This window comes from Apteryx rowi, unplaced genomic scaffold (assembly GCF_003343035.1).
Source record: "Apteryx rowi isolate R43461 unplaced genomic scaffold, aptRow1 scaffold_168, whole genome shotgun sequence".
NCBI classification, from domain to species: domain Eukaryota; kingdom Metazoa; phylum Chordata; class Aves; order Apterygiformes; family Apterygidae; genus Apteryx; species Apteryx rowi.
The window spans coordinates 1360249-1387850 of NW_020447952.1; the positions used below are offsets into that span (position 1 = coordinate 1360249).

At 39.1% G+C, this 27602-nt stretch overlaps 1 protein-coding gene across 3 annotated transcripts; it reads right to left on the reverse strand.

Moving 5' to 3' along the window:
• Positions 1 to 27602, reverse strand: PTPN11 (protein tyrosine phosphatase, non-receptor type 11). 3 transcript variants are annotated; one of them, XM_026060285.1, is made up of 16 exons: positions 27583 to 27602; positions 27009 to 27131; positions 25567 to 25761; positions 24062 to 24254; positions 22517 to 22633; positions 21860 to 21973; positions 16294 to 16390; positions 15579 to 15658; positions 15288 to 15446; positions 11967 to 12098; positions 10672 to 10826; positions 9932 to 9999; positions 9124 to 9275; positions 5326 to 5438; positions 5019 to 5120; positions 1 to 3629 (listed from the first exon to the last, which is right to left on the reverse strand). In XM_026060285.1, the coding sequence occupies exons 1-15, from the start codon at positions 27585 to 27587 to the stop codon at positions 5051 to 5053; spliced, it is 1773 nt and encodes a 590-aa protein (XP_025916070.1). In that variant the 5' UTR covers positions 27588 to 27602; the 3' UTR covers positions 1 to 3629; positions 5019 to 5050. The 3 variants fall into 3 exon arrangements, 2 of the variants coding, with proteins under 2 accessions (XP_025916070.1, XP_025916071.1); XR_003252574.1 differs by lacking the exons at positions 1 to 3629; positions 5019 to 5120 and adding an exon at positions 6174 to 6422 and having other exon boundaries at positions 5354 to 5438; XM_026060286.1 differs by lacking the exons at positions 1 to 3629; positions 5326 to 5438 and having other exon boundaries at positions 5020 to 5120.

Below are 27602 nucleotides of genomic sequence, written 5' to 3' on the forward strand. Positions count from 1 at the left end.
TTTTTTTTTTAAGTTTTGATGTTTACAGACDCTTTTATTTCTGATAGTATAGCTTTGCAGCAATAAAAATCACAACGCAGCTAGCAGAGCAGCTGAACTAAGACCCATAAATACCAGCACAGAAAACAATGGACAACCACCAATATTTCTATACATGAACTATTATTTTAATGTCACATTTTGACAATTGTAAATGGTCTACAGAATGTATGTGGGCAAAAGGCAATAAGTGAGTCTTTTGAAACACTAGATGTATAATAAACAGCGCATTATCAACATTTACATGGTTCACATCAAATTGATGACATCCTAAAAGTATTCCTTTTAAAGGATAGAGATTTTTCAATAAAATATTACATTTCATTTAATACTCTGGTACAATACTTCATACATTGCAGGAAAAAAAAATAAATGCCAGGTCTACTCCACCTAATAAGAGGATCCTTTTTCATTAGTCTTTAGTACTGTAATTAAAAAAAAAAAAATCACAATAATGTCATAAATAAACAGGCTTGAAATAATTAATTACATGTTTCACTATTTAAAAGGGGAGAAATTAAAAATTAATTTGAAATAATGAAGTTATGGGTGGAAAAAACCCAACAATACATCCTAGTACCAGCTGATTTTCCCCATCTCTACAATGAAAAAGGAAACAGGTTTTATAACTAGGATACAGCTAATGAAGTTAATTGTGTTTCCAACACATACCTTAAGAGGAAAAAGTAAAGTTTGGTCAGAATTAATAGGAGAACCAATCAGTCCTAACAACAGTTAGCTGAAATTAAAGTGTATACTATAAAACATTCAGTAAATGAAGTCTGCAGCAAATTCACGCTGGCATAAATTATTGTGCCTTAGGAGCTGTGTTAAGATTTCCCTTGTGGTATAGAGTCTTCCACCACAGAACACTTCAAAACTGCATCCCTTTTCCATTCCATTGCTACAGCAACAGCTTGCAGGTCAATGCTTAAATTTATTCTCTAGAAACTCACTAGAAATACATGAAACCCACATATTCACTTATCTCCCCTGAACCAAAGGGCGTTTCTCTCTCTTGCTTAACCTGCCATAAAACCCAACCATTGTTTAAAACAATTTTTAAAAAGCTCTAAAAATTACCCCTCTCGCCTATGCATGAAAGGCGGACACTTTACCTTGCAAAATCTCCCCTTTGGTTTTCAGCAGGGCCTAACACTCCAGTTAAAAAGCAATGGAGTATTTATTCACAGTCTTTCGGATCGTTTCCGCCCTTTGCCATTGACGTTCTTCCACCATATGCTCCCCAAGATTAATACACATTCTAGAGTAAGATTTCCCCGGTTCCAAGAACACATTCCTACAGTGGCAAGTTCTAAACAGCTAAAATGAGGTTATGAGAAGCAACTTTGTTGGCTATGTAACTGACTGCTGCTTGTACAGGTCAATCTTAAGACACATCACATTAACAGAGTCCATAACAGAGTTCAGATTCTTTCAGGATCCTTCTCTTGTTTTTCCTTGACTTTCCATTTTGATGCAGAATGGTTTCAAACTGAACATGCATCCCACCTTGCTATAACGTATGAAGTGTAGAATTTGTGCAACTCTACCATGTTTTAAACAAATATTTAGATTGCTGTCAAATGGCTCTGTACAAATACCAACACTTAACTGATCCCTTTGAGCAGGATAAAGCTGTAAATAGGGACAGGAGGGGAGGCAGGCAATGTAGAATAGATATCTCACTACTGAATGACCAGATTTCTCTCTCATCATGACAGAAATTTTAGATCTAGAAAGGGCACAAATATTTACGACTAGACTAGAGGCTATGACATTAAAACACATAGTATGCTGGTGACAGGAGTTCCAAAAAAACAAAAATCCAAGAAAAAAAAACAAAAGCAAAACCTCAAAAGACAAAAAGGACAAGAAGCAAAGTAACAAAATTCTGCTTAACATTAAAGAAGCACCTTCATTCAGTTCAAACAAAGTGTTCAAATATTTGATTTTGCAAAGCACTCTCAGGAAAAGGTAATGTAATCTCCCAATTAACCTTTCACAAAGCTGCATTAATTACATTCCAGGCTTTAGCATAATTTCCATAGTAAGGCCAATAATGCAATTTCATTGGCCCTGCACCCTTGCATACAGCAATTTAATGCAGTGTTCACCATCTGCACATGCTGTATGAAAACGGCAATAGTTCCTTAACACCACCTAAGTCACAGAACTTCCCCGAAAACAAGGGGAAGATGTTGGTAAGAAATCATTGGAACCTGCTCCTAGGGACCAATTCTGCCATTAATCCACACATGCAGTTGCTAATGTCTTCAAGGGAAGCTTCTGGTCCAGTAAATAGGACAAAGCAAACAAAGCGAAGAAACCCAGCTAACTGGCTGCCTAACAGCAACTCTGCCTTCTAGAATCTCTAGAAGAGGAATCTGTTTCATTGACAAATCAGAAGTGGTTTCAGATGTACATGACTTTTAATCTAACAGGGACAGCAAATTCAACATGGCTCTGAAAGGCACTTCAGGTAGAACGGTAGCAAACTCCTGCCTGACAAAACGGACCAGAACAAGCCTGCTGGCTTTGCTGCCCATGCTGGCCTTTTCAGCTAAGGCAATTTTAGCGGATAGCTAGCTTCCATGCACTGCTCTCCCCACACAACTCTAGTTCAGCCACTTACACTAACATAAGGCCTTACTAAAAAAACTGAAGGCCCAATAGCTTCCACCTCCCCTGTGGAAGAGGGAAGAGGGTTACCTTATACTAAGGTAACAGCCTGCACAGTGGGTTATTTGTTTCACTCTGCTTTTAATATTCTGTTAAGGTGTCATCGTGCAGCTTTCTAGAATACCTTAACTCTACTAGTCCAATCTCTTGCTTAATAAATGAACACAGACAAATTAACACAGACAGTGCCCTTACAAACTGCTAGGCCACTGCGTCTTTTGAGAGATGCAGTAAATTCCTATTTTGGGTAGAGGTCACATGAAAAGTTTCATTTGACGTAAAGGCTACCTTACATAGTTACTCAAATATAGCCCATCCAGCCACTCAGCTAAGTTGCGATCAAAAAAAGACATCAGTTATCACAAAAAGCACCTTCATATCTGCAACTGCTCACCCCTATGAAACTCAGTTTGAAATGTATCAGGACTAATTTTACCATGTAGCTGATTATATTCACACAGGTGATCCACTGTTTTCAAACAATCAAGTATTGTTCCCATCAGTATTTTACACAAACATAACGGATTTACCCATTTCACTGCTCTCCCACCCCCACCCCCCAAAATCCCACAACTGCTCAAATAAGAAATTACTAATAGCCATATTGTGAAACAAAAATACTAGTCAAAAACAGATGGATGACAGTCCAACAGCTTGCTGGATTCAAAACTGATTCTACAAAGTAGCTGTCTACATTGTAGAAAGGATTTCCTTTTATTTGGAAGATGAGCAATTGTAAATCAGGTATTGGAGAGAAAGGATATAAACAATCTTTAGATGGTTTTAAGTTGTGCCTACTGTCGAAGGATTAAAACCATAAATAAAAAGGTACCAAGCCTTCAAAGTTCACCATTCACGTGAAGCTTCCTCCATCTCTTTCTTGACCTTTTTAAAAACCATATTCATTTCTGGGAAAGGAAGGGAAGAGAAAATAAAAGTTTAGAGAAAAACAGCAACCATTTATCTGTCCTACATTACAGGAAAATGCTCAATTTTGACTCAGAAAAGCTATAAACTCAAACCAAAAGTCTCCGATCCATGCTTATAAACTGCAAGGCATTTTGGCAGTAGAAGATGAGACTTTGGGTATAAACTTGGGAGAAGATTGCTGTACCAAATTGATGAAGCATACTTACAGTTACCACATGCAAAAGGAAAAATAGGATGTCTAGATTCTTTAAAAATATGGGGGGGAAGATGAAAGGCTTTAGACAAGAATTCAAAAGAAGTTAATGACTAAAGACACCTTAAATTCAAAAGCGTTCCTTTGCTGCATTCGCAGTCCATTAACTGATGTATTAGATGTACTTATCAGCCAATAAAAAATATCTGCTCAGTTGTCTGATTGCAAGAACCAAATTATAATAGCTACTTAAAACAGAGTAAAGAGACTCTATAAATTTCTCTTTCAGCAAAAGCAAAGATTTAATTTCTACTAATATGCCAACAACAGTGCAAGAAATTTGATTCTGAAGATTTCACTTTTGGCTGACAGTAGTTGAAAGGCTTTGGTAACAGGCTATGATGTTAGATCAGATAGTGATTTCACTCCATTTCCTTATGGAGACCTGCTCACACCACACAGGCACAGCAGTAACCTTGCTCACAGCATCTTTTATGAGACCAAGCATGAGACTAGATGTTCCTTGAATCTCTTTAGATGCACACCAATTCTTATCATGGACCAGGATCATAGATTAGTTGCAAAGAGACATGGAAAGCATGGAAAGTTCAGACTATAGCCACTACTCATCTTCTGCTGGCATACAGTATTCCACTCTCCTGGATTATTCACTCAAATTATTCAAAGTGATAATAAAGAATTCCAGTGTATGTCACTGCTGAGTAAGGACATGAGAACAAAGGCCAAACTATCAAGCTGATATTCCACCTTGCTTTGGAAGGGTAACCATAGATGCAACTCAATTAAAATTAGCTTTTGAAATTTAGTTTCCCTAATGAAGGGGGGAGAGGGGGGCAGAGAAAAAAAAAAAAAATCACATGCGTTTCAGCCATTAGAAAAATCCTTCCTATARATTGGTTTTGCATACATTTTCTCCAAAGGAGATGCACAAGTACCACAGATGAGCTGGCTCTGTAAAATAGAAAGTTTTACTCTTTCTTCAGTTAAGTTGCTGCAGAAGTTCTTCAGAAAAGTTTCAGTTATAAAAATATATCAAAGTGTCAATCTGAATCCACTTAGCAGCTAAAGTTATGGTTGTGCTAATTTCTTCCACACACAACCCCCCTCCCCAACTCTAGGTTGGGCATGCACAGTCACTCCTGAACATACATACCTGCCTTTCCATGGAAGTGCCTGTACATCTTCTCATCTGAAACTTTTCTGCTGTTGCATCAGCCCCACATTTTCATATACTCTAGCACTATCTTCTCTCATTCTGAAATGAAATAATTATTCACATAGGGAAAACAGGCACATACACACAAAATAATTCAGTGACAATTTATTTTGCTCAATTTAGTTTAAACGCAAAGTACAGGGCAACAGTCTGGGGCAGATTCTGTGATAACTCCCTCTCACTCGAGGTCACTAAAGATTAATTAGTACAGTTCAAAACTTACTAACAACAAAAACTAACTTACTCTGGACACGTTGGGGTTGGGGTACAGGGTGGAAGAGGGCTCTGATCCCCACTTGTCTGGTCCGATAAAGAATATTTAATGTTTGTGTATTCGTGACCTTTTCTCTTACTCTTCTGTGAAGCAAAACACAATTAAAAGCCAGGTTTTGAACTGCTAATAAAAAACAATCATTGAAGGAGCGCAGAAATTACATGTATAACTAGCCACGTTTACTTGTATTTAGAAATAAAAGAGTTTGTCTATGAACACAAGAGATCTCAATTCTGTAGATATAACACAGCACAGATAGAACCTGAAGGTTGGCGTTAGCTATTTGYTGCAAGAGCTGAAAAGCCTCATTTTTCAATATTCCCCTTTCCACCACCATCTCCAGCAGGATGCACCAACATTGCGAACCTGCACTCATATACAATCTTCATCTTACTTGGCAGAAGAAACCACACTTCATTCTTTAGTAGACAGCATCAGCCAGTGGGCCTCCCACTGACCTTATTTCCAGCTTGGAGATGTAGCCAAATGAGTAACAACATTGTTTGCAAGATCTCTAATAAAATACCGTCTTAGCCCATTAGGTTTGATATAAAAAGAACCCAAGCTGTTATTTGTATTCCATAACATATGCCACAAGCTGCAGCCAATTGTGTTGGCATTCGTCTAAAGATACTGAAGGCTCCAGCAAGCAGAGCTACACTGGAACAGAAAGGGGGATACGGCTTTCTCCATTTTCAAGACAAACATTCACAAAAAAAAAAAWGTACACTGAAACCTACATATAAATCAAAGCCTTGCTTTAAAATTTTATAGGGTGTACTTTTTTAAATGCTCAAACGAGTACTAAATCAACTGACCTGAGTCAATCTCACAGCAGAGGTTGTCAGAGCCTCCTAGGAGACCTGGCTGCTGAGTTCCCATTAAGAAAGCTCTGCATAGCAATGTAGGCTGAAGTTTTTCAAGATGGTCTTCTGAGACTTGTTCAAAACTTGTTCAACTTGTTCTATTATTTAAAGAACTTCTCCCCCTTTCAGCCTCCCACTTACTCCTGACAAATCACTTTCAAACAGACCACCAGTCCAGATCAATAACCTGGAAGGTTAAAGCTAAAAAACAAGATTTAAACAGAATACAAAGGTTCAAACTCTGCTGCATTCTACAGTGTTATAGGTACAAGCCTCTCACCTGGCAACAGCTGCCAATAATATTTTGAAGCCCAAAACCAGAGCTTGATTTTTTTTAAACTGCACAATGAATGGCAATTTCTGCTACAAAYGTATTATACAATTAAAAAAATAAAATAAAAAAAATCGATCAACTCTATTATTTAAAAGATGGCTGAAGTAGATAAAACAAGCTAAGAAAAAGTAGATTTCTGGCTTTTCTTCCTCCAACTTAATTCACTGTAATTATCTTTCCTAATTCAGAATAATAGAAGGGTGTTAAGAATTACTGGTTACCTAAATATAAAAGAATATATACATTTTCAAGGAAAAAAAAATAACTAAGCCCAGTTCACTTTGCTTTTCTTCTACATCCATAAGACGACAGGCAATATTTAACAATACTTAATGCTGTGAAGACTCGAGGCTCTTAGCACTGCAGTGCAAAAGGGAATGCAAAAGGGAAAGTTCTTCTGAATATAAATAAAATACAGGCCCATCTACGAGAATGGATGCAGCTATTCATATCTCCACTCCTTCAGGCCAGCTGGTCACAAGTGCTGCCTGACAACAGGCCTTATTAGCTTAGGCTAGTTAGCATGACTGTAGTTTCTTCATCAGAGCTGGGCTGTGTTCAGCCAAATTGAAAAGCAGGAAGGGCACAAAAATCAACCTCTGCACGCTTTCCTGGAGATGTGCCCTAACTCACCCCACCTRTTTTGTTCAGCTGCAGGTTTTATCATCCGCAACTGTATTACAGTGTAGAAAAGGACGTTCCAGTAGYCAAGAGTTTTGAAAAACAGTGAGTTTCATCCCCAAGCAAATTATCTTTTGTGGACTAGGTGAAATTCAAGCCTTTCCCACGGTGTTTTACTGCTCTACTTAACTTTGCTTTTTTTTTTTTTTCCTGCTCTCTCAAAGCATACTTTGGAGCATTCCCAACCCACTATATGTTTTGCTTTTTGCAAGACACTAGTTCCTATAGCCACTGCAAAGCATTGCTTTTGTCTGAAGAGTACTTTTTTATTCCCATGGCTGCCACTAGCCCTAGCTACAGGTCAAGATCTCCTAAGGAAAGCAATGTTCTGTTCCAGTTTAAGGAAATTTTATACTTGTGCCTCCTGAGCTAGTAATATAATAGAGGAAAAATGCAATTAAACTGAGCCTGATCACTGTAACAGAAATACACCGCTGCATTCAGTATCAAAATACTATTCAAAACAATACAGCAATCAAAAGACAGTTACAAAGCCACTTGTAGATGACAGCAGCTGAGAGACACCATATTCAAGAGCAGAGGACACAAGGCTTGCATTGCATAGCTACGCACACAGAAATACGAGGGAACTCTAAGGCGAAGAGAGACAAAGCCAGGAAAAGAAGTAAACGAGAGATTTCTTGTTCTTCACTGTGTCTAATCACCAGAGCACACAACAGCTGTCCTAAGGAGAGGAAGAAAAATCTATCTTCTCTACTAAATGATGTGTCTACCTCATGTAGGCAAATATAAAACAAGCTCTGCCACACTCCAAAGAAGCCTGAAGCCACACAAGAGTGCCAAGCCTGAGCTGACACACTCAGTCTAAGCAGGCTGGCATCTCAGCCTGGCACTATGTTAACCACAGACATGCAGCTCCCCACATCTGCCTGAGCAGTCTTGCAGGTTTAGCCCCTTCYGAGCAGCAAGGCAGCCACAGAAGGGAAGATACTGAAATTTCAAAACAAAAAGATAAGAATCCCGAAGACCAGAGGTTGGGGCAGAGAATGAAAAAAGAACAGCAGGCAGAAAGTCAGTTCTTTATCACAATACTAGGTAACTTTTGTAGATTACAGAATTTGAGTGCAACAGAGTACTTCCACACACCCACCTCACTGTTCCCGTTACCACCACCCATTCCCAAACCTTCCCTCAGCTTACCACACCAAGTCTCTCCTCTAACTGCTCTCTTCCTTTGATACTGCACTGCAGGATCACCACACTCATTCTTTATAATCTTCCAGCCCAATATACTTACCTTTCCACTAATTAACACTTAATTTTAGACTCCCAAAATAGGTACTAGAGTGATTAGCTTAGATTGCTAAGCTAATCTTGCTTAGATCAAATTGAATTTGATTATCGTATGTTAGAAATACATTTGACAGATTTGAAGTCTCTTTAGAACTCAGAGCAAAAGGTTCTGTATCAATTCACAGGGCCTTATTGTTTATTCTTGCCCAGAAAACCAGACAATGTTAAAGGAGTTTGAGATCTGGGGCACAGGGGTTGGGGGACAGGAACGACAGAATCCCACACACCAAAGCATTTTCATGGAAGGTAGAGCAGTACTAGCTGCAGTCATGGGAAAGCCTCTCATACTAATGATTTTCTTCCTTTGCCAGTGGCCAAAGGCATTGTTCTTTATTTCAGAGTTTTCCAATTCCATCTAACGGTTTCAGTAATTCTTAAGTGCAGTGAATTGAAACATAGGCTTACTTCTCTGAACACAGTTTACAAGCCAGTTGCAGAACCAGCCTTTTCATGATGCTTTGGTTCTCCAGTCAGCAGTCATGCCTCCAAAAGTCACAGGCAGCAAAAGAACAATTCTACTCCCTGCTCCAATGATACGTTCCTATGAACATTTCACACTTAGGACAAATGTACCTGCTCCTCTTCAATTCTGCGTTGTAGCGTTTCAATGTAGTGCTGTACTGCCATGTAAATAAATCTGTACTGTGCTTCTGTTTGAACCATTCCTGATCGCTGCGATCTCACCATCTGAATGGTCTTTGGAACATCAATATCACAGTCCACACCTAAAAAGAATCATCATAATGTTAAGAACAGTAAAATAAATTTTCTCTTTGCGGGAGAGATCAGTCTCATCATCTAGCATAGTCGRAGGCTCTTGCAATAAGTGAGGTTGGTAAGATCAAACACACAGGACTCATCTTTGATCTCCAGTACACAGGCTTTTAGAACTGTAGCATGACACGCAAAGCTGTTCCAGAGGAGAAAACTGCACCACTTTACACTGTTCCAGGAAGACTTTAAATACAACCCAATTGAACATACATGTTCAGCTAGTGTGCATGGCAGCTGATACTTAAATACAATATCCTTCCCTGAAAATAAGTTAAAAATAAGTTACTTGCATCAACTCACAGGAGTACACTGACAGCCACAGACCTATGCATGATTGACTTCTTTTTTTTTGTTTGTTTGAAGAGTCAGATTCCTGGCTAATCCTCAGCTGGAAGCTTTCATTATCTTGAAGAACTGGAGCAGGGTTTCAGCAACTTGATTCCAACTAAGTCAAGAGGAGTGAATCACCAAGAACCCTTTTACACCGGACAAGCACTCATTTTGTAGCGTCAATAAAGTCCTCTGTTCTATCAACACTCCTTTTATTGACAAACGTCAGATACCATCACAGTGCTCCAAAAGAAAGTAAAAGTGGGGGGAACCCTACCTTTTTCTCTGATTATGTCAATAAGAATATCAATCACAATGAAAGTCCCAGTTCGCCCAATCCCAGCACTGTAAAAAGAGAAGGGGGGRAAAAAATAAAAATAAATAACCATGTTGCTTTCTGAATAGCCATTGAAACCCTAGTCTAAGCAAGCACCCAATATTAAGACACATTAGACTTCTAAATTATAGCCAAAGTGTCAAACCAGGTGAGGTCACGCGGACCAAAGCACTTAGAGACCTAAACAACTTACATGGAAGAGAGAAGTCATTAACAGCATTTTCTGTACATTAGGGTTTAACAACATCCTTGAATCAAAGAACTACAAAGTCAAGTCTAACACTTCCCTGCCTTATGAAAAGTATCTCATTTATATGCTGAGACTTAGTGATGTCTCACTTGCAGGAGGTGGGGTGGGAGACAAATTCCCATGATGCTGTACCTGGAATATATTTAGACAAGACTGACACCACCTCTCATACAGCCTCAGAAATTTTTATTCATACCAACATGAATGCTCTGAAAGACAGATTGCTTAAAAGGTAACCATTTCACACCTATCTAAAATGCAACATTTCCCAAAAATGTAAAGAGCAAAAAGAACTTGATAGATGAAAACCCAAGTAGCTTACGGGGAAAATTGCTTTCTTTTAAAGTTCTCAGCTTTCTTCTCCCCCCCTCGCAGGAAAGACAGCCCAACAGAACCCCACAGAAGGAGACTGCATAGTGCAGCACTGTACCTGCAGTGGACCACAACCGGCCCTGCATCAGAAATGCTTTCCTGCTTGTGGTGCACTTCCTCTAGAAAGTCTAGTACACCACCAGGGTCACTTGGGACTCCATGATCAGGCCAGGTTCTGAAGTGATACTGCCAAACTGTTCTCTCTGTGTTCCCCTAGGAGGAAGATGTCAACAGGTGAAAGAATGCAATTCTTCAGATCAAAATCCAGCTAAAAGCATTTATTTGGCAAAGCTAACTCAGACCAGAAGGTAGCATATCCAACCTTCTCCTCCGTATCTATAGTATGACATCTCCCTTTAAAAGGGAGAACAAGTCAAAGTTCTTCCTGGCCTGAACATCACCCGCTTCCTTAGCTCCCCCTTTTTCTCAGGCAGTCATTTCCAACAGTATTTCTGTCCTCATTGTTAAAAGCCACGGCAAGGTTCTGTCCAAGGTTAACTAATGGTGACCTTCATCTAACAACTTACATACTGTCCTACTTAGTGTCACTTATATTGCACACTTCTCCCCACTCAGTTTCATCCCATGGAAATATCACCTAATACACCCTGCTTGTTTTTCTTCCACAATTACTTTTGCACTCTCATCCAAAGCATTCCTTACCACATTAGTTTGCTGATTCCTTCCTCTTTCAAATCCTTCACTTAAAGCACTCTTCTAGACACTGGACCCATAGACAACCAGTTTATTTTTCACTTAACATTCATTAAGTCAAACAAGCTTCATACACTTTATTACTGTTCTTTTTCTTACCATTGTGCCACAATTTAGGCYCAGCTTTACGGGCCATTGGCTGTATTAAAGACTTTTGGCAAGAAGTGGTATAGTTTCAGGGAAAGCAAAGCAAAAAAATAAACAGATCTACAGAACCTGGAAACACAACAGCAAACAGGACTGAAGAACAGGAAGGCCCCTAGATCAGATGCAGACCAAAGGTGCCTTGATTAAAAATAATACAAGACATTCAAATACCTTCTTGAAAGGGCACCAGTAAAGGCCCAGCTAGACTGAAATGTGATCTGTACTTAAGAGCAGTATCATCCCTCTTTCCAGATTTCCTCAAAGCTCTGCAGGCATGCATCATCTTCTACCAAGAAGTGACTAAATATATGAATTTTCAATTATCCCAAAGACAAAATGTATGGAACTAAATCTGGAACTTCGAAGAAAGGGACAGGGCTCAATTTATTACACTCTTAGTGCTTTTACTGACTCCAAAGAAACTGTCAATTTCTGCCATTTATTCTTGATTTGCAACCTGAATTAAAAGGACAAAGTTACTAACATACTTACTTGCCCAACTTTAGAAAGCTTGAGTTCTCTTAGCGTGTAATCATGTGCTGCACTCTCCTTAACATTCCTAACACGCATAACACCATACTCCTTTAGGGAATATTCATCAGGCCAGTACTTGACACACTTACTCTGCAAGATTCAAAACAAAAAAGTAATCGGCAAGAGGTAAGGCTGGTTCATGAACTGGTTAACGTACAAATTTGAGGGGTTTACTTGTAAATAGGTAGAGGACAATTACTAGCACCAACTGGCCAGCTAACTGACAAAGTAAAGTACCTTTAAGGTTTCTTTTCCTCATAACAAAAAAACAAACACACCCGCACTGGATGATTTGAGGCAAAAGTACAGGCAATCTCTCCTCTTAGCAGCTTTCATGAYGATCTTAATACCTGCTTATCCTCAATAGTTTCAAAAATAGAGGACTAGGATACAGTTACTTGTATCTCCACCGAATACTGSTTTCAAAGTACTGAGAATTTCCAGTGGAATGCAACAGCCTTACAGACTGTTCTACAGTCAAAATCTAACAGATTGCAGAATAAACACAAGCCAAAGGCATAAACCATTTTTAGCATACATGAAACTTGGAAGTGTGTCATTTAGAATCGGAGCAAAAAGGGCTAACCTAGCTCTCCAATTCAGCCACCACGCAAGAAAGAGTTGTTYCCTGTGGGGAAAATGAAGCCTAACGCATCTGTAGCTTTAGAAGCTTAGAGCTTTTTGTGTGCTACTTCTCTCTGAAGATTATTTTTGGCCAGGGGTATATTACACACACCAAAGAGCAAGTTCACTGCTTTCATTTGGTTCCCGTGAAAGCTCAGGAAAGCAAATCCTGTTAACCTATGACTGCAATGCTAGTCCACACAGTATCTGGATGAGAAATTACAGTGGGTATATAGACACGGCTTCTAGCAATCGCAAATGCAGACCAAACATTAAGTACTGTGGAGAAATATTTCTCATAAATATGCACTAGTAACTGCAAATATGAAAATATGGCAACAAGGAAGTTTCTTCTGCCAACAGAAGACAATTAAAAAAAAAAAAAAAAAGAAGGCTTGAACACATGCTTTCCAGCCTACTTAGGCAACAAGATGCTTTTTTTGTTACTTTTGCCCTCTTCCCCCACTTCTCCAAAAGGATACAAGCTAAACACAAAATGTTGATCTTACTGTAYGTCAATATAACTTGCATTTTCAATACAGAACTCTGAACACAAAAGCAAGTGTTGCTATAAACAAGCCTCAACAGTAACGTGCAATGTTAAAACAAGCATTAGTCTGATACAGAGGATGCATATATGATCAGCTCAATGGACTGCCTCCAAAACACCATTATTTTAATTTGTAAGTATTTGTTTGCTTCTACAGTGCATTCTAAAGCATGTTCAGAGTTCTATGCAGATCTGAGACGTTTCATAGTTCCTCACTTCCTTAGGCAATGTGTTCATGAAGTCATCTCTGATCCAGAGGTTTCTCTCCTTCCTGCAGATCTGAAAGCACCTTGGCCTGAGATAAAAAAGCTTTTATTTTATACCAGGACTGGGACTGTTATTCGCAATTCTTGAAGAATTGAAACAGGCACCAAGAAAAAAAAAAACAAAACAAAACAATGCATGCAGCACTAATTAAGTAATCAAACATTAAAGCATTATATAAACAACTACAGCACAGAAAGCAGGCTTGCACAATTTGGAAAGAATCACAGAGAAACTGCAAAGGAGCACGGCCCATTCAGTAGGTTATCCAAAAAAAACGTGTATTCAAGTCAACCCTTCCAAAGCAATCTCAAAATTTCTCTTCTTCCAACACAAAGATCTAAGAAAGCGGTCACTGGAAAGGGATARCGTCTCCTTCCTTCAGTGTATTCTCAGGAAGCAAACAGAATCAAGTATTTCAAAGGTCCCTTCATAAAAAGTGATGAATGGGCACAAGTCTATTACACCTAGAAAACCCACAAAACTGAGTCCATGGCTTTTATAAACACCAGCAATAGCAGTTTTGATAACCAGGTGAGGAATAGCCCATAAAATCTACTAATATCATCTTCTGCGCACATAAAGACTCTTGTCCTTCACAGTAGAAGTAAGGAGCCTCCACAATTATCAGTCATGCACAGTAAAACATGAGCTATACCTTCACCCCCGATTTCTTCAAAAGTTACACTCATTTAGCAAGATAACAGCTTTCCACTCRGAAACAGGTCTATCATATTCATGAAAAAGGTGGACAACAGTATGTGGAAAAAAAAGCAGAGAAACTTAAAATAAGAACAGAAACTATTTACCAAAAATAAATAAAAAAAAATCAGAAGCAACACATTCCAAAGCAAGATAAAACTATACTGTACACAAAGTGGAACATCACCATTGCCAGAATACCAGTATTCAACTATTTCCTGTCATTCTGTTTTCTTTTGCCATATGCCATTAGAACCCAGAAACAAAACAACCTCATATTTGCCAGAAGACAGTGAATAGGCAAGATCTCTATGTTAAAAGGTAAAAGAGAGGTTCTTGGAATACATCATCGTAGGAAAACTTCTTCCTTCAAAGCAGTGAATATTGCCAGAGCAGTTCACAAGGGGCTCACAGATTACTGAGGCTGAACAAACAGCTGTGTTCATGCAGAACAGGGCAGTTAGAGGCAAAGGACCTGACTTTAAGAATAAAAGTGCTAAATCATGCCTGCTTGAGGGATTCTTAACCAGATGCAGTTACAACCCAAATCACTAGCCCAACACATAAGAATGTTATCAAAATCAAGCATGGAAAGTAAAGTCAGAGAGGAGAATTGCATTCTAGCAGAGCCCAGTAAATGTCACTTGAATGTGGTGAATCCGAGGCAACAAATTTCATATCATTTTCTAGCTTTTAGGAATATTCTCAATTCATTCTTACAGTAATAAAACCCCACAACTCTGCTTTTCCTAATAAAGTCTATAAAAGCTTGGTAAGCTAAAAATAAATAGCAATATTTTGTTACAGGAACAAGGAATTAACTCCTTAGAACATGCAGAATGCCTCTCTGGCTACGCTCATCTTTCCACAGGCTCATTCCCTGAATAACTTTGCATTCACATTCAGAAGCCAAAATTCAGTGAGTAAACCCGATGACATGACAGGAGTGCATCCTCAGTTCCCACAGACACCAATAAAAGAGGACACTCAGCACCTTCATACCAGGTCTCCAGAGAAAGCAGTGGTGCACCAGATTTTCAGCTTTCAACTCGTAAGTCAGTGCAACTAAGGCAGTTTAGTTCTTACTTGCACTCAAATGTATGACTTTTCCCAAGGCCAAATTAAGGTTCCRTTTTTACCTTTCCTCTTTCAACTTCTTTTGTTGTCATAACAATAACTCGAGAATTCTCCTGGAACACCATTCTCCAAAAATCATTCACTGTATTCTGCAAGCAGCCTTGAGTAGCAATGTAGCTTTTTTTTGGCTTTGAGTTGTTGCACTTCGTTTCAAATTCAGGCTAGAGACAAAACACAATTTAACAAAGGATGACAAATGAGATTTAAAAAGACTAACTTGGAATCGGGTGAGCATGTTGAAGAACAGATAAGTTATGCCAATAAGAGACTCCTGTAGGTAGTAGTACACTTACCATAATAATGTTAGCATTGATATAGTCTGAAACAGGTTCATTTGGATCACCATCATGTAGAACAACTCTGGTATGATCAACTAGAAGAATATATATAAATATGTTAAGCAGTTGCATCCTACAATTGTGAACACATGGCTATTTTTAAATATCCATCAGATCGGTAATTCCATACCATTACCAGAAATAAGTTGTCAAACTCAAATAAGTGGTCAGAATACTCAACCTTTCCTATCTTCTTCAAGACAAGCGTCCAGTTCCTAAGAAACTGGATCACAGCATCTAAATGTTTATTCACCTTAGTCAGTACTTCACGAGGGCACGGACAGTCAAGCACTAGGTCAATATAAATGGGCTTCTAAACACTGCTAGATTCATTCCATGCCCTTTTGTACTATAAATTAATCCTCTTAAACTTAAGCATTCCAATTTGCTGAATAACAGTTTAGGAATGTGACGCCTTTATATGAAAGCTGAAGATAAACACAATATCAGGGAATCAAAATATCTGTATCTACAAAGACCACATATTCGTGCACAAATTGGAAATGGTATGGACTAATTTGACAACATAAGATGAAATCATCACTAAAGAGACAAGATACAGCATACTGGTGCTTAATTAACACTATTTACCAGCCAACAAAAAATAAAGCATAGAAAAGCATAAAAAGCATAAAAGATTTACATTATAATGAAAAAAATTAATACTTACAGGGTAAAATGTTTTTGTATCTATTTTTGTTTTTGTTCTCTTGCCTCTGACCTTCTTTACGACTATATAGAAGTTTACATTCTTGCTGTTGTAAAGTCTAGATGAAAACAGCACAAATAAYTGGTTTCATTAAAAGCAGCAATACATCAGTAAAGAAGAGAGGTACAGACTCTTTYACCATCACTTCTGTGATCCTCTCTCACAGAAAAGTTGCCACTTGATTTTAAAGCCYGCTGAGGATCTGGGAGAGAGATCTTGGGTTTCTCCATTCAAATTCAATACAGCATTGCTTCCAAGGCACCAGAAGGCRTGACTTAAATACTACAGAATGAGTGACAAGGCAAGCTATTTTCTGTCTATAGTCACATACCTATGAATTCAAAGCTTCTTTAAACCACATTGACTCTAACCAGAAAGTTCTCATGCTATTGTTCTGACCAAGCAGATACAAGTTGGTCCCATAAAGCTTTTAGCTGTGGAACACTGCACAAGGAAGACAGAACTGGCTACAAAGAACTGGAACAAGAATTTTGTCTTCAAAAATCTAGCTATCTGGAAGGGATCTCTAAATAACAAACCAAAAAACACAAGCGACATCCTACAGAACAGGCCTAAATAGGCATTTATCACTAGATCTTCCCTACCAAGCTTAGAAGTTAGTAGTAATTGCACATTTCTCCTGCTTGCTGAATTAGGCAGGTAAGGGGTTAAAAGTTGCCCACTGAACTGTCATCAGCTTTAGTACTGATAGTGATTAATAACTAACATGTTCAAATCATTGCCAGTATGCAAAGGAGTAAGGCCCTTTATAAGCTAAGCTTCTCCATCTGAGCTGTTCTAGATCCCTCTAGGCCTTACCCACCAGCCTCCTTCCTCTCCTTCAGATGAGGCAAGTGTGTAGCAACACTGCTCGAAAGTCCCAAAGCCACGTCCCCTGAGATTATAAAGGCTGTGTTACAGCAACGCCACAACAGCTTGCAAACCACAGCCAGACCAACTCTAGGCAGCTAAAGAAGAGGAAGGAGATAAGAGGAAATCCAATAAAGCACATCAGAAGCAACCGTATTTAAGTATCAAGCATACTGAAAAGTCCTTAGGCAGTYAGAAGCAGAATAGTGAAATATTCTTGTCTATGCCCTCATTAAAATAAAAAAACAAAAAAAMCCCACTAGGATGAGAATAATCAAAGCACACAGATGGCACTACAAAGCCAGAGAAGCAAATTAGCACTGAGGGTAGCAATAGTACTTTGAACTTGTAAATTCTRCTATACCTTTCATACAAGAAGTAATTAATTCACCAAATGAAGGAAGCCAAATTTTGTCACTCTCTTATTACACACATAGATGCTATAAAGCCGACTAACTAGGGAGGACAGGCCAGTAGACTTGGGAGCAAAATTTGATTCCTTGTTCAACAATAAGCTTCCTGTCTACCCATAGTCAAATCAACAAGGCCAAAGTCCACGTGGGAATGCCATAGTATTTTCGAAGGTACGGACAATACAAGTAAAACGCCCAAAACAATGCCAATGTACAATACTTGAGCAAAAATAAGAAATCCCACACCCACATACCACTTCCTAGATTCTTCTATCTATACAAGGCCATTTCACGAAACCAGCACATGATTTTGCAGAGATTTTCCTTGGACTAGCCTGAGAACATTGGGGATATTTAAGCTTGCTCAAGTAACTGCAAACAGGGTTAGCCAATATAAATCATCCTAATACAGAAACAAGAAAACCTGTAAATTCTTCCTGTTGACAAGGTCGTAACTTCTCTATGCCCAACTCACAATTAATATGACAGGGACAACAGCAATTCCACACTTCATGGCAGTGTTGCCTGGTAGCAAATCTCCCTATTTGCAACATGGCTAGAGGGACCAGAAACTAGATGTCTTTACATCAGGAGACTTAGGGAGCTGCTCCTTTTGCTATTACCACCCTTAATATTCTTTCAGAGGTTACTTTTGCTTTAAAGCTTAGGCATGTCAGGCACATTTGCTCACTTCTATTTTGGTCTCCATTATTGTTACTGTCTTGTGTATTGACCTTGGACAATTAGGTTCCTTCTAAAGACAGGGAAACCAAAGGCCCTGGAGAACAAAAGCCATACACAGGAGAGTTGAAAGGTTTCATGTCTGTGAAGCAAAGACAGAAAACATTCCCATAAAGCACTGCCTGCTATCACTAGCCGTGGGTGAAACRGCATTTTGCAGTAAGCCTGCCTCCTGCCACTTTGCAAGAGTTTTTTTTTTAGATGCCTGGCTAAAACAGTATTACTGAAAACCTTTATATAAATTATCAAAACTTGACACTGAGGTCTTGGACAAATGAAACACAAAGCAAAAGAACCAAAAGCTAAGCTTTGTTTGCAGGTTATAAAATGGAAACAAGTGTGTGGAAACAGTAACTTCAGACATCTTCACTTCACACAGTTTATTATTGCTTTGAGCATCCCTGAGGAGATATCCACGAACAGCAGCAACTTGTAACAAGTCCATTAAGAGATATACATAATGCAACAATAAATCTGAAATGTAGTTCTGTATTTTACTACACTATTGAAGCCTTAAACTCACCAAACAGCCATTTTTCAGAAGCAAAAAACATTACAGAAGACTGCCAACATTTCTGCCTAGTGGTTCACAGGACAAGAGGTACATCCTTAAATATGCCTAAAGACAAGTAATTTATAACTACTGTCTGGACAGCCAAAYCATAAACAGCACATGCAGAGTTTCATGGACAGCCCAGAGTTTGCTTCCATGCTTCCTCCCAAGACTGACAGCCATTGCTTAACTTGAGGTGAATGAAAAAACCATAACATTAAAACTGCTACAAGGTTGCTTCATTCCCCCCCAAAATACCACATCATAACTTGAGGATTAGTGCTRTCCTCACTAACAGCAGTAAAAGGAAAAGCGAAATGTCTTATAATAAGAATCTTTCATCTCTTAAAATTACTTTCTCTGTAAGACTTTTGGCTTGCTAGCAAATACTTGTCCTCAGGAAAATTATAGGACAGGAAAACACCTTGCTTCTAAGGACCAACTGACAAATCCATTACAAGACAAGTTTATTCCACAAAGAGCACAGGTCAGAAAAACCATAAATGCCAAGCAGTAGTTCAGTCATTTTTGAAGAATCAAGAATTCATTCCTAAATGCACCACACAAGAGTGCTTCCCTCAAGAAAAATCATTAATTCACAGGGCTTCTAGTRAGCCGGCACCAATAACTAGGGCAAGCCAGCTGGGTATACGCTTTCCTTTTTATGCCCTCWGAATAAGAGTAAGGTACGCATGGAGTCTCCAGGGAAGATTGCTAACAGACACTTTACTTGGCTAACTCGCAACAATCATGTTCATTGCGTGTTCAGGCTAAACCATTCAGGGATCACAGGCACAATCGAGATGAAACACCGTAATATGAAGTACACCACCGATCACAGTCTTTGGAAAAAGCAGTTCATTCCCAGATGCAAGTTTGGGCCATTAGAGCTACAAAGAGCCACATATCAAAGTTCACATGTTGCAAGAGAGGTAATTCTCAAGGGCTGAGGCCACTTTACCTCCAGGAGGGGTTCACAAGCAACAGATGAGAACTGCTCCACACAGGATCCACCACTCTRCTGCTGAGTAGGTTTAACAAACAGAGCCCTAAGTCCTTAGGAATGACCACAGTAGCCTCTGCTGGCTTGCTTTCCACCTCCACCTGGGATTCTGACTGGTCAGCAGACCTGGGCCAATCTTCACCTGCTTACAACCCACACGTGGCTCAAGCACCCCAGGTTAGTTACCTGGTACAATTCCTACCAATACAGCTCTGAGGAAGCTAACTGCTACCAATTTAAACCAAACAGCTTRAGGTGCTGTCTTTAATTTACCAGCTGTGTTTATCTTGGGCTTTCCTGCTCCTTCCTCACTGAGGAGGGGTATCCTAGCTATTTCAGACTTTGAAGGCAGTCAATTAGGAGAAWAAACTATTTCAAAGAATAGGAAGCAGAATTCTCATTTTGTGTCTTTCCACCTCCCCATCACCCCAYTTTCTTGCACTGCATCCACATTTGTGGAGAAGTTTGTTACCTCTTTGGTAAAAATCCCTTGCTTTTCATGATTTTATTTCCCCCCCACACCCCTTCCAGAACAGTCACAGAGCAGACTGGAGAGTGCACTGAGCTAGTGAACACGTTTGACCAGAGGAGAGTTTCTTTGGACTGTCGCTTTGCAAATCCATCACTATTCAAGTAGTTTCTTAAGAACTGCCTCACAATAGCCCAAACCAGCCTCTTTATGATGGAGCTTACATCACAGGACTTTCTGATTTCCTGTTGCCATCTGCCGGTGGAGTTCCACACTCCACTATGGATTTTTTTGTGCATCTTAAACATAATGGTTTTGGCCAGTTTATACCACTTCTAAAGCTTCTCATTATGATCATCATTCACATGCAGCTGTTAAGTCACTCCAGTCGTCAGAGAAGGGTTAGGCCCCAGCGTAGACTCAAGTAGTTTGGAATCTGTTATGTAGTATTCCCACTTAGTTTTCTCTACTTGAGAAATTACCAGTTTCAGCTGTATTTTCCTTCAAATGTAAGTGCTCCCTGAAATCATCAGGGCTTCAAAGGCCTGGAGAGCTGCACCAGCACAGCTGTGTTAAACACCTAAGAGCTATGCAGAACAGAAAAGGCAATGCTATCTGGGCAGGAAATGGAATTTTGGCTGCAGTTAAATGAAACTTCCAAACAAAACAAAAATAAATCCCCAGGAGCCCAAGGAATAYGTATAATTAATGTTTTTTAATCTCAGAGGTCACTTGTGAGGCTACCCTCTTCACAATAGTTTTAAGAGCAACAAAAATGGCTATTAAAGAAGCCACAAAATCAAGGGCAAGAGTATATATTGACTGAGAAATCTCACTGAAGTTTTCTTACAGCAGTGGTATCCTCCCTCCCAATCACAGCAGGCCACATACCAAACCATCCCTCTGCACTGAGACATGCCAGAGAAGGCACAATGTAATTCACYTTCATATGCACAATAAATCTGACATGGTCCAGCTGCATCAGATACTGCTACTGCACTGGTACCCGGGTCTGAGTGAAGAGGCTAGGAATAGGCTGTTGCCTCCGGAAATGTTAATCCTGCCTACAGACTTCTTCCTGTCCACATGGAGAAAAGGCAGCCAGGAACGTGCCTAACTAATTGTCCTGGTGGGCCATATATGACGACAGCTGAACTTCAGGCTCCCTCAGGATGGGGAAAAAATACAGGAGGGATCATGCTTAGGTATGGAATGAACAGCATTGAAGAACTTGGATAGCTCGCAGGTTGGAGAAAAAAGGCAGACATTTCAACCGTTCAGTTAGCAGGCAYAAGAGTAGAACTGCCAGATTTTAACATGAGCTGTACCTGACACAGGAGAAGGGGACAAGGACAGGGATTTGAAGTGATGGAGGGGGAGGAGATGAGATACTATTGGGAAGGCAGCAACAAAACTAGCTTTTTAGTAGCGCAGAAATTCATCAGCATTAATATAACATTTGAAATGTAATGAAGTACCTCAAATTCTTCCCAGAAGCCCTGCTTGACTTTATCTGTAGTCTCTGCCAGCTTGCTTAGCTCTCGCACTCTGCTTTCAATCTCTGCAGCATTAATACGGGTGGTGTTCAAAGGCTAAGAAAAGTACAAAATATTAAACAATGGTATAACAATGACAACTGCAAGACAACAGTTAAAACAAACGCACTGTACACCCCTCCATTAAGTATATTTTATATAGGTAACACAAGTAGAATTCTAGGATCCAGATATCCATTTGGCCTTCAAAATTTTACAGGTCATGCAAAGAGGGGGGAGGGAGAAGGGAACAATTGCTTTTATCTAAAGCCTCACAGTTATTCTTCAATGCATTAAGTTGTCTCATCTGTGGACTACTCTTGCAATCATTATGGGCCTCGGAAGAGCCAAGAGAAGTTCTATAGTCATCAGAACCACAAGAGTCTATTCTTTACAAGCAGCTAAAAAAAAAAAAAAAAAAACCTGTACCCATTTAGATTTAATTGACTTTTTCATCCAGTTTCACAAATTTTATTTCTTCATTTTTTGCATTAGGAAAGAGAAAACGATGTCTCATAGAACACATGGAAAAAACTGCACTTCCCCAACAGTATATGCTGAAGGTAACAAAATTTAGTGGTATTTTCTCCATTCACTCACCTGTTTGAGTTGCAATACTGTGCCCAAAGTTTCTACCATGGGGTTCTTCTTATAATGTTCCACTAGATCTGTCAGAGAGTCAAATTTCTCCCCTCCACCGACATCGTATTTTAGATCCTTGAAAGACAGATGCTCAGTAATCAAAATAAATGCMCTTCTTATGAGGAAGTCTACACTAATATCTTCAGGCTATGCAACACATGAGAAGATTTCTTTAAAAATATAGTAGAGAAATCTAGTAAGGCCCTTCCACTAARGGATGGTAAAATTTTAATAAAAAGACAACAGGAAACACGTGCGCAGGCACACACGCTTAGGTGACAAAAAGGATTGCCCTCCATAATGAAAATCACTTTATCTGCCTCCTTGAGAGCTGTTTCCTTCTGAAACAAGGTTTAGTCAGCTCAAGCAGACTATCTGAGCTACATGATTAGAACCCAGAAGCTAATTCTGGAAATAGATTCAAATTCCTAAAACAGTCTGTCACTAGGTCCTGAAAGGCTGGTATTGGCTGATACCATCCCAACTTTAAGGAAGTAAAGGAAAGTGATTTTCCTCAGTCTCGTAAAGGCTAATGGTAGTTACCTGCAAATCAAGGAAAGGCTTTCTTGAAAGGTTACCATACAAACAAAATACACTGAAATGTGAAGTTATTTCTCCGAGGAATAATTTTGTCTTCATGGAGAATTAGACAGACTTGGTAAGGCAGACTACATAACATCTTAAGGTCCCTTCTACACCCACAATCTACAAAACAGTTTCTATCCTACTGCCCCCAGCTTCCCAGAAAAATATAAATAAATAAATTCTAGCAGTGACAGCTTTTAAAGTCTTAGCCATTTCTATCTCTAAATTTTCTGTTATTGCATTTTAGCTGTTTTTAAATAATGAAGTTGTTGCAACATCTTTTATCCTAAAAGGAAAAAAGTACACAGATTGTTATTCAACAGCAAACCCTGTGCATGTATGAAAATCAGAAGACTATAATGTAATAGTACTTAAATGGAGAACTAACCTCTATTAAATTCAAGCTTTTAAAATGTTCCTTGGATTAAATACTCAAAATATTTACTGAATGTTGCTTATCTATCAAGAGAGACATTGTAAAAATGACAGGAGAGACAGATATACTCAGATGGATCTCTATTTGTCCAATTACTACTATTTTTATATGATTTATCCAAGAGACTGCAACCTGCTTAAGGAGATTCATGAACATGAAGGGCTCCATCAGCAGAGGATTAGAGACAGACTTCTGATGCAATCAAAGTTAAATCTATTAGAAGGTACTTGACAGCATGGTGTAGCAAGACATGATTCAGTCAGGCAAGCAGTCAAAAATAAAACACTAATTGAATGTTGAAACTTTCAAACTAGTCAGTTGGATCCAACAGATGATATATAGCACATACAGTACCACAGGGAAAGAGGAAACTTATTCAACTCCCTGAATACGTGAGCGGTGTAGAATGGCCCTCCTGTTAGAATAAAAAACCCACTGCCCATAGAAGTAGTACTATTAAAGAAGCTCCTGCTTCATCATACCTGGCAGTGAATCATGACATGCGTCACTTTAGATTTCCCATCATTACTCTCTCCTTTATCATCTCCTGTCCGGACGGAAAGGACAAAGTCCCCAGGGTGGCTTTGACTCTCACGCACAAGAAAGCTTCCATGTTTTCCTTTTTCTGTCAATAGTTTTTCAGCTTCTCTTCCAGAGAGATGCCCATGAAACCACCTTCAAATAGAACAAGAAACAGATAGGTACCCTACTTGTCATTCTAGCCACAGCTGAACCCACTTGGTCTAAACAGTTATTACAACCCAAAACACTTGTACTAGATTGCAGGCTGAAGTAGTGTCCAGGTCTACAGAAAATTTCCCAGTATATAAAAATCAAAAGACAAAAGGAGTCTTGGAAGTACACAGGCACGAACACATGTGATTATAGAAACAGTTCACAACAAGCACTTCTACAAGCACTAAAATCTGCATTTCATGCAAGCTTCAAATGAAGTTTTGGGTTGGGTCTTCTACAACAATCCAAATGGATTCTCTGGTATCTAGTAAGTGTAAGCTTACACTGCAGCCTTTTCCTCAGTCATGGCAGTTATTGTTGTTCCATTTCCTTCACTGGGATGTCCTTTCCCAAGAAACCTGTGGGAACTTAGTATCTTTGAGACCTCACCCTTCCACCATATTCAGAACTGGAAAGGATAATCTTAAGTCTCAGTTCTTCTAGAAACATGGCTAGAAAGGCAATAATCCCAGAAAGCCTCAGGGAAGACTCAGACAATTRTTGAAGGAGGGTCAAATCAGTTTTGTTTATTGAAGGAAAAAAAAAACAAAACACTTTTTTCCACTGCTTCTGCCACTTCTTGCTGCATGCACTTGCATTGAGTTAAATGCCATCTTTTGTTAGCAGAGAGACTTCCCTGTTAGTGTTAAATAAAAGCTATTCTGAGGAGTGAAGGAAATTGTTTTACTGTCTTTCCTTGCCTTTTMATTTCTGGGAAAAAACTGACATCTACTGGCCATGACATGTACTCCCTCAATATATGCCAGAAGTCTCAGATTCCCCTTATCACCCATGTTCCTAAAAACAAGTTTGCAATCAAACATTTGCATTTGTCATTCACTCTTACACATGCCTTACACATGCCTACTGCTGGAAAAAGTGCATAAAGTTATGCCTAGAACTATACCTGGGAATTCCCTGCAGTATGTAAGGGCTTCAGGAAGCACTGGCAGAACTATAAAACATTCTCCCAATAAGAATCAAGGGAACTATGCCGTCCTTTTTTACTATTATATATCATGCCAGGAGGAAGGCTTCAAGACCTATTTTCTTCAGAATAGATGCTTTCACCTTTAATCATATTCATTAGTCTACTTTGCAAGTAATCTCACTGAAATCGTGGGACTAGTTGTAGTGTAAGACAGGGCTACCTTTTCATCRAATGGAAGCAGACCTTCGTTTTAACAGGGATAACTCATGCTTTTGGTAAGCAATGCATGGACACTGGGGTTTTCACCACTATTTCTCTGACCTTTCAGATGTAGGATCAGCACAGTTCAGCGGATATTTCAACTCTATAACATCTCCATTCTTTTCTTTGAGCTGCCCATGATGTTCCATATAATACTGGACTAACTCAGCCAATGTAGCAAACTTCTCTCCTCCATAGAGATCATAGTAGTCCCCTGTGTTCTGGATCTTGATGTGGGTGACTGCTCCAGTTCGCCTAATATTTGAAACAAAGACAAAAAACAAAAAACAAACAAACAAAAAAAACAAGTCAGCTGATTTCCAGTCAATTATTTCTATACTTAGTGTTCTGTTGTTYGAGTTGAAGAAATCCATACTTACATATTATATCACTTTCCAACTGAAATAGTGCAGCATAGCTAAGCAAGTGAACATCTGAAGCGTGCTTCAGCCACATTTCAGTGACTTGCAAGAAGGGAAAGCGGCTGTCCAGCAGTTAGTAAAGAATGGACGAAAACTGAATTCCCGTAATGAAGGGATGCTCTAAGCCAGTGAAAGCTCTGCGGCTCCACAGTCTCCAAAAGAAATCCCCAAGGACTCCAAAGAATTGCATACACAAACACAAGGGGGGGGGGGGAAGACTTCGGCATTCCAAGGCACCCTGGTAGAGCTTGTTTGCTGCTTTCCCTTTTACAGTGTTGATTTCAAGTCTCTCTACTAATGCCTTTTCAGCAGCTTAAGTACTAAATGGACCCCAGTAGTCAAATCCAAAGAATCTGACATCTTACCAGTTTTCCTAAGGACTTAGAGATACCTAGAAATTCACACTAACATCTCTCCTTTAATAAACAGTTGTCATTGGCTGATGCAAGTCATTTGTGCTCCTAGATTCTCTAGTATTAATGAGGAACAACTCTGAAAGAACCTCTGTTAAACAAGGTCCATTATCTCAAAGGTATCCAAGCAACATTATTCTGATCGCCAATCCTATTTTTCCCTTTTCCTTTATCCACTTCCTCTTACTCTCCTTTCCCTTCCCTATCGCTACACACACAGTGTCGGGGCAATTGTTACAAAAGGCCTACTTGGGAAGCTGAAATAGCACTGGAGTTGCCCTTAAAAACTTGCTGACTTTCCCTATAAGGGCACAGTCTGGAGAACATTTCCTCGCAAGTGCCCGATCAGTAATTCAGATCACCTCTGCTACTTTTAGATGGTTATCAAATGGATTTTTAAATGGCATAAAGTAATGCAATTATGAATCTGCTTCTACTTCCCCTGAACTTTCCTGGCTGTCTCCAGAATCAGAAGCCACTACACTGTGGTTTCCCAAGCTGTGTAAAGGTATTTGGGATCCTCCTCAGGAGGAAAAAAGTGAACAGACTAAGAGATGAAGGAATGCTCCCATCACAAGTAGTTCATTTCCAATTGTTTCCTACAGGACAGCACCAAAGGGAGAACCTTATCAGTCTGGGGAGAAAGACAAACAACATGTAAACTTACCTAACAGAGAGTGTAAAGTCTCCTGGGTTACTTTTGCTGGGCCGTGCCAAAAAACTGCCATCAACTCCTCTTGTTAACAGTAGGTTTTCTGCCTCCACCCCAGTAATATTTGGATGAAACCATCTATATGAGGTTAAAAATAGAGTAAATAAAAGATCTTCTTGTATTAAGTGTTAATTTACATGACACAACTATACAGAACAATTCAATAGTTTTAAAAACAGACAATACTGAGTTTTGTTCCTAATAGGAATTTCCATCTTAGCATARGCATTATTTTTTATATTACATTGTAATTTTACTATTAGTAAGAGATGCTTTAAAAGTGAAAGAGCTACATTATACATATTCAGACTGCTCATATAAATAATACCAAAGAAAGGTATACAATGTAAACRGAGACCACGAGTCACACACACTTGCTTACTCCTGGAAAACAGGACACAATCATGAAAAATACTCTGTAGAAACTCACAYAGACAATCATCACTGGCACACTAGGCATTCATAAATAAAACAAAAAACATCCAAAGCGATACTTTATAACATTTTAAGGTCAGAAATTAAACAAAACCTCATGCTTTAGGGCATAGG